The 13,579-nt window shown below is 38.6% G+C and overlaps 1 protein-coding gene across 2 annotated transcripts in view; it reads left to right on the plus strand.

The window, feature by feature from the left end:
• LEMD3 (LEM domain containing 3) overlaps positions 1-9,435 on the plus strand; it is a 95,917-nt gene extending 86,482 nt beyond the window's left edge. For both annotated transcript variants that reach the window (XM_066369844.1, XM_066369843.1), the window contains 4 exons: positions 5,234-5,315; positions 6,795-6,900; positions 6,986-7,064; positions 7,276-9,435. In XM_066369844.1, the coding sequence (XP_066225941.1) occupies positions 5,234-5,315; positions 6,795-6,900; positions 6,986-7,064; positions 7,276-7,439 (431 nt within the window). In that variant the 3' untranslated portion in view covers positions 7,440-9,435. The remainder of the gene's footprint in view (positions 1-5,233; positions 5,316-6,794; positions 6,901-6,985; positions 7,065-7,275) is intronic.
• Positions 9,436-13,579: the final 4,144 nt, after the last annotated feature.

Raw genomic sequence — 13,579 nt, forward strand, 5'->3', positions numbered from 1 at the left:
GTCTTAGTGTAGATTTCTTTGGGTTTCTCTTTAATGGAGTTCTCTGTACTTCTAGAACTTGTAAGACATTTTCGTGCCTTAATTTAGGGAAGTTTTCATCTATGATATGTTTCAACAAAGTCTCTATCCCTTGTTCTTTCTCTTCTTCTTAAGGAACCCCTATTATGCAGATGTTATTTCTCTTCATGTTGTCACAGAGTTCTCTTAGAGTTTCCTCAGACTTTTCGTGTCTCTTTTTTCTGCTCTGCTTCTGTGCCTGCATTTATCTTGTCCTCTAACTCGCTGATTCGATTCTCAGCTTCATCCATCCTGCTTTTAATTCCTTCCATTATGTTCTTCATTTCTGATATTGTATTTGTCATTTCTGACTGATTCTTTTTTATTATTTCAATGTCCTTACTATCTTTATTTAGGTGTTCGTAATGACCATCTATTGTTGTTCTAATATCTTTGAGTATTCTTACAATCGTTATTTTAAACTCTGCATCTGGTAATTTGGTTATATCTGATTCATTGAGGTCGTTTTCTGGGGATTTCTCTTGATTCACTTGTGTTGTATTTCTCTCCCTTCTCATTTTGTCTGTAAAAGAAGGTTTTGGCCACTGGAGTCCACTGGGTGTGGCCTCTGTTCCCTAGGTATGGTCTGTCACCAGGCCCGGCACCCCTCTGCTGCTGCTGCCAAGGGCTTTGGGGTATGGGCATTGCCGGTGACTGCCCACTGGGGCTGTTGCTGTGGTTTCCACCTCTCCTTCAAGGGAGGGACTGTGATCATATGCTCGGGTGTACAAGCCTTGGTGGCCTCATGGGTGGGGTTATGCTTGGCCTTAAGGGCAGGGGTGAGCACCTTTTCTCAGCTGCGGGTTTCTGGCTGACTCTGGGTTTTCGCCCCGCTCCTGCAGGAGGGGCCACTCGCACAACAGCTGCAAGCCTTGGCTCCACAGGCTGGGCAGGGCTGCGTGTCCACGCTCAGTTGCGGGACTCCACTTGTTCTGGGCTTTCGTTCCACCCCCACAGGAGGAGCTGGCTTCCGCGTCAGGCCACAAGCCTCGGTTCCGTGGGCAGGGTGAGGCTGCGCTCTTACACCCTTGCTCAAGGGCAGGTCTCTGCCCCTTTTGGGGCTCCCACCCTTCCCCCCGCAGGCTGGGTTGCAGGCAGCCCGCAGCTGGGCTTGACCACTTTCGCACATCCCCTTCTCTCCAGCCAGGCAAGACTGAGCTCACACCTGGGCTTCAGTGGTGGCCAGCCGACTTCCACCCTTGCCCACGGAACCGTGCTTCCGCATTCTGCTGCCGCCCGCCCTTGGGCGAGCCCTAGCCATGTGGGTGGGGGCACTGCAGCTCAGACCCTAAAACTACTGTAGCCCCTAAAGCTCCCTCCTTCTAAGTGACTATGCTCTTAAGTACGGCGGGAGAGCTTGTTTGGCTGGTGTCCTGGTTCCCTTTGCTGGTATTGCTGTTTCCAGGGGAAATATTCACTTCAGATTTGGGGAATGACTCGTCCCAGGCGTTATGGTCGCTGTCTCTCAAAATGTTTCTCCCTGTGCCTCCTAGATTACACTTTCTTCCTGCTACTCCGGTCCTCTCCTCTCTCCTCATCCCCCAGAGCCCTGGTGAGTGGTTCTGAGAGAGGTTTTCTGCGCGGTCCCTTTAAGAAGAATCCTGGGTCTACAAAATCAGTCTCTTTCTCACAAATAGTATTCTGACCTGTTTCCAGCTAAATACTGTCCATACGCCTCTTCTAGGCGCTGGGGCTTTGTTCCTGGGACTCAGGACCCTCCCTTCTCTGCTAAACTCACTTCCCGCCACACGAGTCTCTCCCGGCTGCCGTTCTCTCCGGGGAGCTGGGCAACCCTCTCCGTGTTTCCGCTTTTCCTACCAGTCTCAGTGTGGCTTCTTCAGTGTTCCTTGGTTGAAGTGTCCTCATAGTTTAGTCCAAAGTTGGTTTTTCCAGATATTGTTTCTTTTTTTTTTCCTTCAGATGTTTCTTTCTTTTTTTTTCTTTTTTTTTTTTTTTTTTGTATTTTTCTGAAGCTGGAAACAGGGAGTGACAGACAGACTCCCGCATGCGCCCGACCGGGATCCACCCGGCACGCCCACCAGGGGGGAATGCTCTGCCCACCAGGGGGCAATGCTCTGCCCCTCCGGGGCGTCACTCTTTTGCGACCAGAGCCACTCCAGCGCCTGGGGCAGAGGCCAAGGAGCCATCCCCAGCGCCCGGGCCATCTTTGCTCCAATGGAGCCTCGGCTGCGGGAGGGGAAGAGAGAGACAGAGAGGAAGGAGAGGGGGAGGGGTGGAGATGCAGATGGGCGCCTCTCCTGTGTGCCCTGGCCGGGAATCGAACCCGGGATTTCTGCACACCAGGCCAACGCTCTATCACTGAGCCAACTGGCCAGGGCCTAGATGTTGTTTCTTAAAATGAAGTTGTAATCCACTTTGGTTCTCAAAGGTGGAAGTTGGTACACCCGCCTACTCCATCGCCTTCTTGTCTCCCAGACTTTCTTGATCTGGGGTTTGGCCAAGATTTTTCATGTCCAATGACTATTCCTCTTTCCTGTATCAGGTACTGTTCCAGGACATGACACCCCAGATATTTCTTATCACTAGATACTTCTGAAATCCTTATTTGATATACAGTCTGGTCTTTAGCCATAAACTCATTCTTTTAACTTTCCTACTTTATATATTTGGATTTTTGTTTTTAAACTCCTCAGAATCTCAATTTTCAATGTACCTACTTTCTTCAGATCTTCATCCTTCCCCTATCCTCCTTTTTCTGTCCATTTTAGTTTCCGTGATTCATCTTTCTAATCACTCTTGCCAGTACCCTTAAGTCATTACTTATCCTTCATCCTACCCAGATAAAGACCAACCACAGATGAAGCTGTTTTATTTCTGCCTATGTGCAAGTGGCTGAGCACAAGGGAAGAAAATCATACAACTTGGCTAACTACTAGTACCTTCATAAATGGTCAAGTTCAGTTAGGCCCTCAGTACTACCAGACTTTCATATTCTTACTGTAGTTATTAGTCATTTTACTTTCCTACTCTACTCAATAACAATTTTAGATTTCTTCCCTGTTTTCAAACCTTTGCTCTTCTTTCCTCTGTCCTAATTCTCATTGATGACTCAAATAGAATCAATGAGATTGTACCTACCTTAAATTTCTACCACCAAATCCATAAAATTACCAGGATCCATATGCTTCCCCACTTTCTATTGCAGTTGAGGAGCTGTCTCATTTAACAGAGACCCGAGCCTGCACTTCTAGTCTTCTCAGGTATCTTCCCTTAGTGTTTTACATTCCTGCCTCTACTGAATCTTTTTATCAGCACTTACACATGCTGTTGTCTCATCTTTAAAACAGTGTTGGACTCTATGTTGTCCTGTAGCTATTACCCTGTGTCTCTACCTATTTACAGCCCAATAGCATTAAACATTTTATTCAGTCTTTCCTTTTTCACCTCTCAGCTGAGTCTAATAATTTGTTTTCTGTCCCATCATTCTAAGGAAACAGCTCTTGAACGTCCATATTGGTAAATCCAGCAGATTTTTTTTTTTCTGTCCTTATTTTACTGGGAACTGTTAACAGTTGAGCCTGCCTAGAAACTTTCTCCTTTCAGCATTGAGGATGCCACTTTCTTCTGGTTTCCTCATACCTCTGACCATTTCTTCAATCTGTTTTTCTTCTTTTCCTGGACCTCTGGATGTTAAGTTTCTCAAGACCATCTTCTTTTCTCATTCTACCTGTCTCCCTAGATGATCTCATGCTGTGACTTTGTTTAATATATATATATATGTTGATAACTCCCAAATTTATATCTTAAACTAAGTCTTCTGTTCCAGTTTTCAGATTCTTATACCCTGCTATATATAGTTACCTTCTCTACTGGGAGATGGGCACCACAAATTCAACATGTGCATGAACTCAGTATCTTCTCTCCTCAAACTGACATCTCCTCCAGTGTTCCTGTCTGATTAATGATACCTCTCCTGAGTTGGTTCTGCCATAAATCTGGGAGTCATTCATAATCTCTCTTTTTCTTCTTCCATTTGAATCTTTCAATGAGTCACATTAGATCTACTCCAAAGTATGTTTCAATTCTATCCACTTATTTTCATCTGCATGTTTGTTCTGTGTTATGCACATTATTAGCATTTTCCTCTTACACAACTATAATAACTTTCTAGCTGGTCTCCTTGCTTCCATCTAATTGAATCTCCACATGGCAGTCATATAATATAAAATTTGTAACTTTAAAAAACAGATCTCATCATCATATGCACTCCTCTCCTGAAAATACTTGAGTGGCTTTCTGTTGCACTTATGGTCATGTCTAAATACTTGAATGTGGCTGACATAGTCCTGAGCAATCTGACATCTTTCCAGGTTTGGTTCTGTTGTTCTCACTCTAGGCACAAAGGCTGTCTGTTAGTTACTTAAAGAGACCAAGCTCAGCCCTGGGCAGTTGGCTCAGCAGTAGAGCGTCGCTCTGGTATGTGGATGTCCCAGGTTTGATTTCTGGTCAGGGCACACAGGAGAAGCACCCATCTGCTTCTCCACCCTTTCCCTCTCCTTTCTCCCTCTCTCTCTTTCCCTCCTGCAGCCAAGGCTCTGTTGGAGCAAAGTTGGCCCAGGCGCTGAGGATGGCTCCATGGCCTCCACCTCAGGGGCTAGAATTTCTCCAGTTGCAATGGAGCAATACCCCAGATGGACAGAGCATTGCCCCCTAGTGGGCTTGCCAGGTGGATCCTGGTCGGACGCATGTGGGAGTCTGTCTCTCGCCATTTCTCACTTCAGAAAATTCCAAAAAAAAAGAGACCAATCTCCTTCTTGCCTCAGGGGCAGTGTACAAGCTATCACCTTTGCTTGAAATGTCCTTTATGTCTCTCTCATTCTACTGTTTTTCATTTATTCTTTAGGTCCCAGCATTAATTTCACTGCCTTGGTGAAGTGTTTCTGATACTTTCAGGCTTAAATTACTTAGCTTTCTATACTGTTCTTTTTTAGAATTTATCATAACTAATTTCTTGGGTGACACTGTTTTTCATCTTTCTCCCCCACTAAACTGTAAATTCTATGAGAGCAATGACTCTGTTTTATTCACCTTAACATCCAGTGGTCTGCCTCATAGTAAAAGAACACAGTGAATATTTTTGAATGAACTGAATGATTAACTACCCTTTCAATAAAGTGGATCAATGGCAAATAGTAAAATTAATTCTTTTTTGTAGCATTTCATTTAGATAGAAGAAATTCACCACCAAGTAGTTTGACACCATGCCTCAAGATTCGAAATATGTTTGATCCAGTTATGTAAGTATTATGGTCAGGGGTATATGTAATTTTTATTTAGAATATTTGGCTGAAAAGTCAGTGGTACTGTTTTAATGCTATGCCTGTAATTGAAAAAATGTTTTTATTTCTGAATCTCTTAACTACCGAAATGTTATAATTTTCTCTTCTGTTATATTCAAGCAGAGGTTTGGCCAAAAGACATGGATGTATACTGATGTGTAAAATTTTTATAAATTTTTGTGTTCACTGCACATCTCTACAGCAGATGAATGCTTGAGTAAAATTAATGACACACATGATATAAACAGTACTCTTTATTAAATGTAGGAGTAATCTCTAGAATTTGCTTCCTGGAAGCAACGGCTTATCTGTTCAATGATTGACAAAATCTGTTGTGGGTGTTTTGGGTTTCTTTTCATTCTCATAGTGGAAGTTGTTTACATATAAAATATCCATAAGTTTCATCTAATAACTCATTTATTTCAAGAAATAGTTGATATGATGGGATTCCAAATAAGTGACAGAAAATTGAAAATGGGGAAGCACTAGCCTCTGTTTTATAGAGATAGAAACAATTAGCAAGGCGGTAATCTTTCTGTTTGGAATCTTACCTCATACCTTAAGGGTTAGGAAATCAATACCAGTCCAGTATTTTATTACATAAGATGGAGATTTACTATTTAAAGTGCAGCTGCCTTCCCCTCTGCCCCACGATTTGTATCTCACAAGACAAATGTGCATTACTGCAGCAGAATGTCTTAAAGTTCTCTTTATAGTGAGGTGACTAGTTTTGCAAAATGTTCTGTATTATTTTTGGAGAAGACAAGCTCAGACTACACAACGGCAGGTCCTTGAATAATATTGTTTTGTTCACTGTTATTTTGTTTGGTAATGTGATAACCACTACACTGTGGAAACTTGCTAATGTCATTTTGTTACAACGTGGATGAGATGTGTAGGAACTTAGCCCTGTTTATATCAATTAGCCTCTGGTACAGTTGGTTGTTGTGCATCATTTCACTTGAAGTCACAGAATATTGACAATGTTAATTGAAGACATACTGTATTTACTAAGAATTTTTCTTAAGTTTAGGAATCTGAAAATGTTAAAATATTCTACTGTTATCAATTCACTCCCAACTCATTGAAGTGCTTAACACTTGTGTAGAAAGAAAAAAGAAATTGCAGTAGGTACATAGGATTTTAAACATAAAAGTGACAGCACATTTGTTCTGATATTGTGTGGGCTAATCCTTCATTGCCTCAGTTTTGGGCGTTCTTACACTGGGAAGTGAGAAAAAGGCAGAAATTTCTGAATGCTAATACACAGAATCTACCTACTATTAGTACCAAGCATTTATATATTTGCTACTACCTTTAACAATATGTAGTTTTTAAACTATCCCCGTTCTAGAAGGATTTAAGTATGTTTTAACAAACAAAAAGACTTACTGAGTAGGAATATGGTTGTTGATTATTTTTTCCATTAATTTTTAGGGAAATAGGAGATCAGTGGCATTTGGCAATTCAAGAAGCAATTTTAGAAAAATGCAGTGATAATGATGGCATTGTTCATATTGCAGTAGACAAAAATTCACGTGAGGTAAAGTAACTTTTACTGTTGATTTCTAAGTTTTAACTTATTGCTATTAAACTCAGACTGTTTTCTTTCTTTTTTAATATCACAGGGCTGTGTATATGTTAAATGTCTGTCTCCAGAATATGCTGGAAAAGCTTTTAAGGCATTGCATGGCTCTTGGTTTGATGGTAAGAAATTAGAGCATTATAAACATTTTGAAGAGATAAATTATAGCTTACTATTTAAACTATACCAGATTTTAAGTTAAAGAATTTTAAGTTGTCATTTTTAGAATAATAAGTTTAGATTATTTTGTCTTATGTTTATTTTTTACTACCTTTTTTCTATAAATTAAGCACATTTTTACAGATCTAAAATATTATTTTTATCTTACAACAGGGAAATTGGTTACAGTAAAATATTTACGACTAGATAGATATCACCATCGCTTTCCCCATGCTCTTACTTGCAACACTCCCTTGAAGCCATCAAATAAACATATGAACTCTATGTCTCATCTTCGTCTGCGGACTGGCCTAGCCAATTCTCAAGGAGGTTCCTGAAAAGACTTTCTTCCACTCCTAGGACTGTTATTTACAATAGGAAAATTCCTGTTTGGCTTCCTGTCTTCCTTTTTAAATGCTTTTTGTATGTAATATTTTTATTGAATACAGCTCTGTTTGAACGTTCCAGAAATCTTAAGGTTCCAAAGGGACTTAGCGGTGAGGCAGCAATTTTGAGTAGATAAATAATTGTTTCATTCAGTTCTTGGAGCTCATTTAAACCAATGCATTTAAAGTTTTGCATGAAGAACATTGACTTTATTAACGTATTTTCCTATTTGTTGGTGGTATTTTTGCACCAGGAAGTGTTCTGATAACCACACAAAAGCATGGTGAAGAGGCTTCTTCTATTTCCATAATTTCCTGTGAACTAATGTGAATTCCTGTATACATACAGTAACCTGCATAGTTCCTTACAGGCTAGTGTGGGCAAAACTGTTCATTGCCCAATTTAACCTTAGGTTTTTATTGCTTGTGAGAGATTCATTTGCTACAGCTGGAATATGGGAAAACTAATTTGGGTTTAGTAGTTACATATAAGTGGATGTACATGTACTTAAACTGGCTTTTGTATATATGTATAAATGCTGGTGGTGTCGAAAGTAGCCTTGTTTTGTGAGAATGTCTGCATTAAAGCAGTAAAATAAGCTTCCTATTTTATTCATAATCTATTGTGTATATATATGTATGTGTATATATGTGTGTATGTGTATATATATATATATGTATGTGTATATGTGTATATGTATACACACATATATACATATGGCTGTACTATAACATAGATCAAACAGCCAAACACCTAGAAGTATTAGATACAAGTTTCAAATATCTTTTATAGGTTTTATATAAAAATGTTTGGAGTATGAATATGTGTGAAAGTTCAATACCAGTTGTAATGGATTCAAATTTATGTGAGCAATAAAGAAGCAATTGGCAGATACTGGAAAAGTATTTTGTGAAAAGCTGTATTTATTATAAATACTAGGGCTATGATATAGTACCATTGGGATTAAGTCATTTTCCCAGTCTATTTATAATTTAATAAACTGTTAGCTTCCCTATTATATGTCAGGTTTAAAGCAGGGCACAATGTTTCAGCAAAATGTGTATTTGAAAAATTATACTTACCGTTTAGGGTCATGAAAGTTTGCAATATGGTAAATGCACAAGTGACTATTGCTTTGTGCCTCAATATTTACTTTGTTTCAGTAAAATTACTTTATTACTGTTTTTTATTTCAGATTAAAGTATTTGTGGAGCAAAGTTTACTTGTAATGTAACAACTGACTTTTGTTTTTAAATAATCATTGTCAGTCCAAATGAATATGTGAAACAGCTGAAATTATACCAATTTTTATTTTGTTTAAAGATCAGTTTCCTTTTTGGTTTTTATTGTATATGTATTGGGTTTGCAGCATGAACTTGCACAGATAATGCATGTTTTCTGGTTAAATAAACATGATGCACACTGTTCTGTAACAGAAAACCCTATTGTGCCTTACCTATGTGCTTTTGTGGGCACCATGTTTATGAAGAATAAAAAATGATTTGTTATCTGAAGAGAATAAATTTTTAAGATCTCAGTTTATGTCTCAGATGTTAAAGTGTGAAAATATAAATATATAATATATAATACAGCCATTTTATGTGCATCATAGTGATTTATCTGAGTTTAGTGACTCCATCTGTGACCTTTTGCAAGAGTGAATGTAAAAAATAGTTGTGGCATTTTAAAAGGTCGCCTTTTGATGCAGATGCATCTCTGTCTTGCTTCTAAAACATATTTCATGTAAACATTGTACATTTATTATTGTAATATATCCTGTTATGCATTTTATTTTACCTGAAACTGTTAAGCTGACCAAGATCCCTCCCTGCAAGACAGAAGGGAATGTGTATAACTACATATTTGAGAAGTTCTGAAGTTTGATGTAATCTGTTACTTGTCCTGTTATAAAAAAGGAAAAAATTAAAAATTTATTAGGTTTTTTTTTTTAATGCGTCTTGGCTTTTAAAAAAACTTTTTAAGTGCCCTTTGTCTTTATTTTTTACCAGTGAAAATAGGTGCCTTTATTTTAAATCTTTTCAGTGATATGTAAATATGTGTGTTTATAAAGATGGATAGAGACCCTAAAGTTAATTTTAACCATCCAATCCTCATGAAAATGTTTTCTTTATGAAAAATGTTTTCTAACTCGAGTGTTGAGATCAAAGTGGAGTGAGAGTGGAAAGCAGCAGCATCAATAAAGTACTGTTTAGTCTAGCTAGACATTGTTTTCATAGCAAGACGTTCTCAAAAAAAGGAAACCATGCATTTACACATTCTGCTTCAAACCCCTTATCTCATCATAAATAGTTTATAAGCTGGTTACTTTGAGTAGCATTGGTTTAGATATTTTGATGGTTTAATCATGTACAAAGAAGATTTGATCAGTCAGTTGGTAGACATAGCACTATTACAGAAGGCACAAGTGTTTGTGCCTAAAAGATGAAAAAACATACCCACTCCTCAAAATGGTTATAGTCTAGAGGAAGAACATTGGGCAGATAAGTTTAAAGTATACTGTGGAAAATACAATGAGAGAGAAAGGAGCAGAAGAAAGTCAGGGAGAACAGAGAGGCACCTATGATCTTAAATGAAGACATTAGGGCAGATGAGGTAAGCTGAGCCATATTTTAATTTAGTTTAACATTAAACTCGTCTTAACTAGTATAGTATAGATACAATGATGAGCTCTCAGAGGAGTTCTATTTTTGTGATAAGCTCATAAAAATGTATGGAACCTGACTTATTACACAATCTATTTTCATACTCATTGGTCTATGGATTCTTGAATATTTTGTGGATATTGTAGCCTGATGTTGGACTTTGTTATATTTTCCTTGTATGATATTCACTGAATGACAAGTTGTGATTTCCAAGTGAACAGTGTTTTGATGTATCATGTGCCCAGAACATAATATTGACCTTGTATTCTCACTCCCTGCTCCTAATACATCACTTTAGTATAGGTCACCTACATGGCTTGTTCGCCCTTTTTTTCCTAGAGTGATCTTGGCAAGTCACTTCTTCCAGATGACTCAACAGAGGATGCTAAATCAAGCAAAATTTTGGCGGCACTCTTTTGGAAATGATGCTCAAGAACAGGTACTTAACTGAAAATAGCCTGACCAGGTGGTGGCACAGTGGATTGAGCATTGCCCTGGGACACTGAAGACCAGGTTCAAACCCTTAGGTTTCCATCTTGAGCACGGGCTCACCCGGCTTGAGTGCAGGCTTACCAGCTTAAGTATAGTCGCCGGCTTGAACATTGGATCATAGACATGACCCTATGGTTGCTGGCTTGAGCCCAAAGGTCACTGGCTTGAAGCCCAAGGTTGCTGGCTTGAGGATGGGGGTCACTCTGCTGTAGCCCCCTGGTCAAGGAACACTGAGAAAGCAATCAATAGGTGCAATCAAGGAACAACAAGGTGCAACAACTATGAGTTGATGTTTCTCATCTGTCTACCTTCCTGTCTGTCCCTCTCCTCTCCCTCTCGCAGAAACAGAGAGAGCTGAAAATTGTTAGAAACCGCCTGACCAGGTGGTGGCGCAGTGGATAGAGCGTCGGACTGGGATGCGGAAGGACCCAGGTTCGAGTCCCCGAGGTCGCCAGCTTGAGCGTGGGCTCATCTGGCTTGAGCAAAGAGCTCACCAGCTTGGACCCAAGGTCGCTGGCTCCAGCAGGGGGTTACTCAGTCTGCTGAAGGACCACGGTCAAGGCACATGTGAGAAAGCAATCAATGAACAACTAAGAAGTCGCAACGCGCAACGAGAAACTGATGATTGATGCTTCTCATCTCTCTCCGTTCCTGTCTGTCTGTCCCTGTCTATTTCTGCCTCTATTAAAAAAAAAAAAAAAAATTGTTAGAAACCAGAAATTTAAAGAAACCAAATGTCCAGGATGCTCATTTCCTTTGTCCAGTATGCATGACTAGCTATACTGCCTTTAAGCCCCACTGGAGAATGTTTATGACTAGAAATGCTGGGTAGATTTCTATACCTAAGAACCTCAACTAGGGGATAGACTCATTCTGTTGATCCTTGGATTTTAAACCAGTAGAATCTGTTTACTTAGATTTACCTTTTCTTTCACAGGTGGGCATTGGAGACCTTCACATGCCCTTGAAATTAGAATGGTGGTGCTCTAGGCATAGAGAACACATGAAAAAAGATAGATTGGACCCTGGCCAGGTGGCTCAGTGCATAAAGTGTCATCCTGGCATGCTGAGGTTGCAGGTTCGATCCCCCAGTCAGGGCATGTATGAGAAACTGCACAACTAAGTGAAACAGTGAATTGATGCTTCTTTCTCAACCCCACCCTTTTCTCTCCCTTCACACTTCATTCTCTCTCTCTCAAATCAATGGAAAATTAAAAAAAAAAAAAAAGATAGATTGATGGAGAAGCAACCTGCTGCATTTATAAACAACAATCAGTTTTTGTGAGTGCAAGACAATAAAATAGGCAATGATCAGATCATCAAAGGCTTCATAGGTCACATGAAGTTTGTATATTGGTTGTTAAAGGGAGTTTAGAAGAGGATTTATTAGGATGGAAAATAGAGAAAAGATTTGAAGAATAAGACAAAATGAAAAAGACATGAGTAATTGAATATTTAGAGAATTGTCTATTTTTCTATTGTGAGAACTTAATCTTAACATTTGGACAATAGGTGGTAAATAAATTGGATAGGAAAGAGTAAATTGTATTTTTTACATTTTGAGATTGGGGTGCCTATGGAAAGCAGGTGGATGTTTCTAGCAGGTGGTTAGATTTATAATTCTGAAGTATTTTGAGAATGAGCTGAGCTAGAGACACAACTTGGGAGTTAAAAACCACAAAAGTGAATTAAATGAGCCAGAAAGAGTCCCTGTAGAGGCAGAAATTTAACTGTGGCTATTAGGTGGAGGTTAGTAGTGGGGTAAAGTATTAATAAAAATTTGAAACAAATTAGGAAGGTGTAATTTGAAAAGATCTCTTTAAGTGGGTTGAAAAAGTGGAAATTTTGTATAACGATCACATTTCTAGTTTGGGCAACTGGTTAGATGGTGACATTTTCTAAATTGTGGGTTACGGGATTAGGGAAACCGAGTTCTCAGACTGCTAGGTAAGATTTCCTAGAATTAAGGAAGTTGAACTAGTCCTTTTGTTGGACATTATTAGAGGAAGGGCAAGAGGGAGCTGTCTTTGAGGATCTATCCTCACCAAAAAACAGTTGTTAACAATGTTCTAGTGTTGTTTAAGATTCTCTGGTACTGATTAGAAATTTGACTGATTTGTAGAAAAATAAGATATTGAGTAGATCTCAATCTGTGACTGTCAAAAGAAGGAATAAATAAAAAAAGTTGGTCACTAAATAGGACTTTGGATCAATGTTTGCCTTCCCCCCAAAACTAGAAACTTGTTTGAAGCTGTGCATTATACACTATCATAAACTAGGCAAGCCTTACAGTTCTAGAAACCTTGTTTTATTTCCCAGCAACTTCATTTCTGCTTTGATTTATTGTTAATTTAAAATTTTAACCTTTAACAGGCAGTTTTATTTTTATATTTCCATATTCTGCAGTACTTTATTTTACTATTAAAAAAAACTATTGATATATATATACATTTATAGATATTAGGGGTTCTTTATTTCCTACTGAATAGAAGCCAAACTGAAGTTGATGTTCAAGGCATGTCCAACAGATATATGTCAGCCATGTGTAATTAAAAATTTTATGATGGCCACATTAAAAAGAACAGCTGAAATTAACTCATACATTTTATTTAATCTTACATATCCAAGATACTATCATCTGATCATGTAAGTAAAAATTTTATTAATGAGCTATTTTATCAATATATGCTTTGAAATCTAGTATATTATGCTTACAGCCAGGATAACCCTGTGTTATATGACCTTCATTGCTAAAACTTGTACGGTTGGTCGCTTTATAGCTCATCTCAATTCAGATGCTACATTTTCATTGAAAATACTTGATCTATATTAGATTTTATAAAATCTATAGTTGGGAAAAAGATTCACATACCCCTCCCCCAAGTTCTTCCAAATGTACTTAAAAGTTTTTTATAACTGAATCAGTTATCAGTTTT

The sequence above is a fragment of the Saccopteryx leptura genome, chromosome 2 (assembly GCF_036850995.1).
Source record: "Saccopteryx leptura isolate mSacLep1 chromosome 2, mSacLep1_pri_phased_curated, whole genome shotgun sequence".
Classification (NCBI taxonomy): domain Eukaryota; kingdom Metazoa; phylum Chordata; class Mammalia; order Chiroptera; family Emballonuridae; genus Saccopteryx; species Saccopteryx leptura.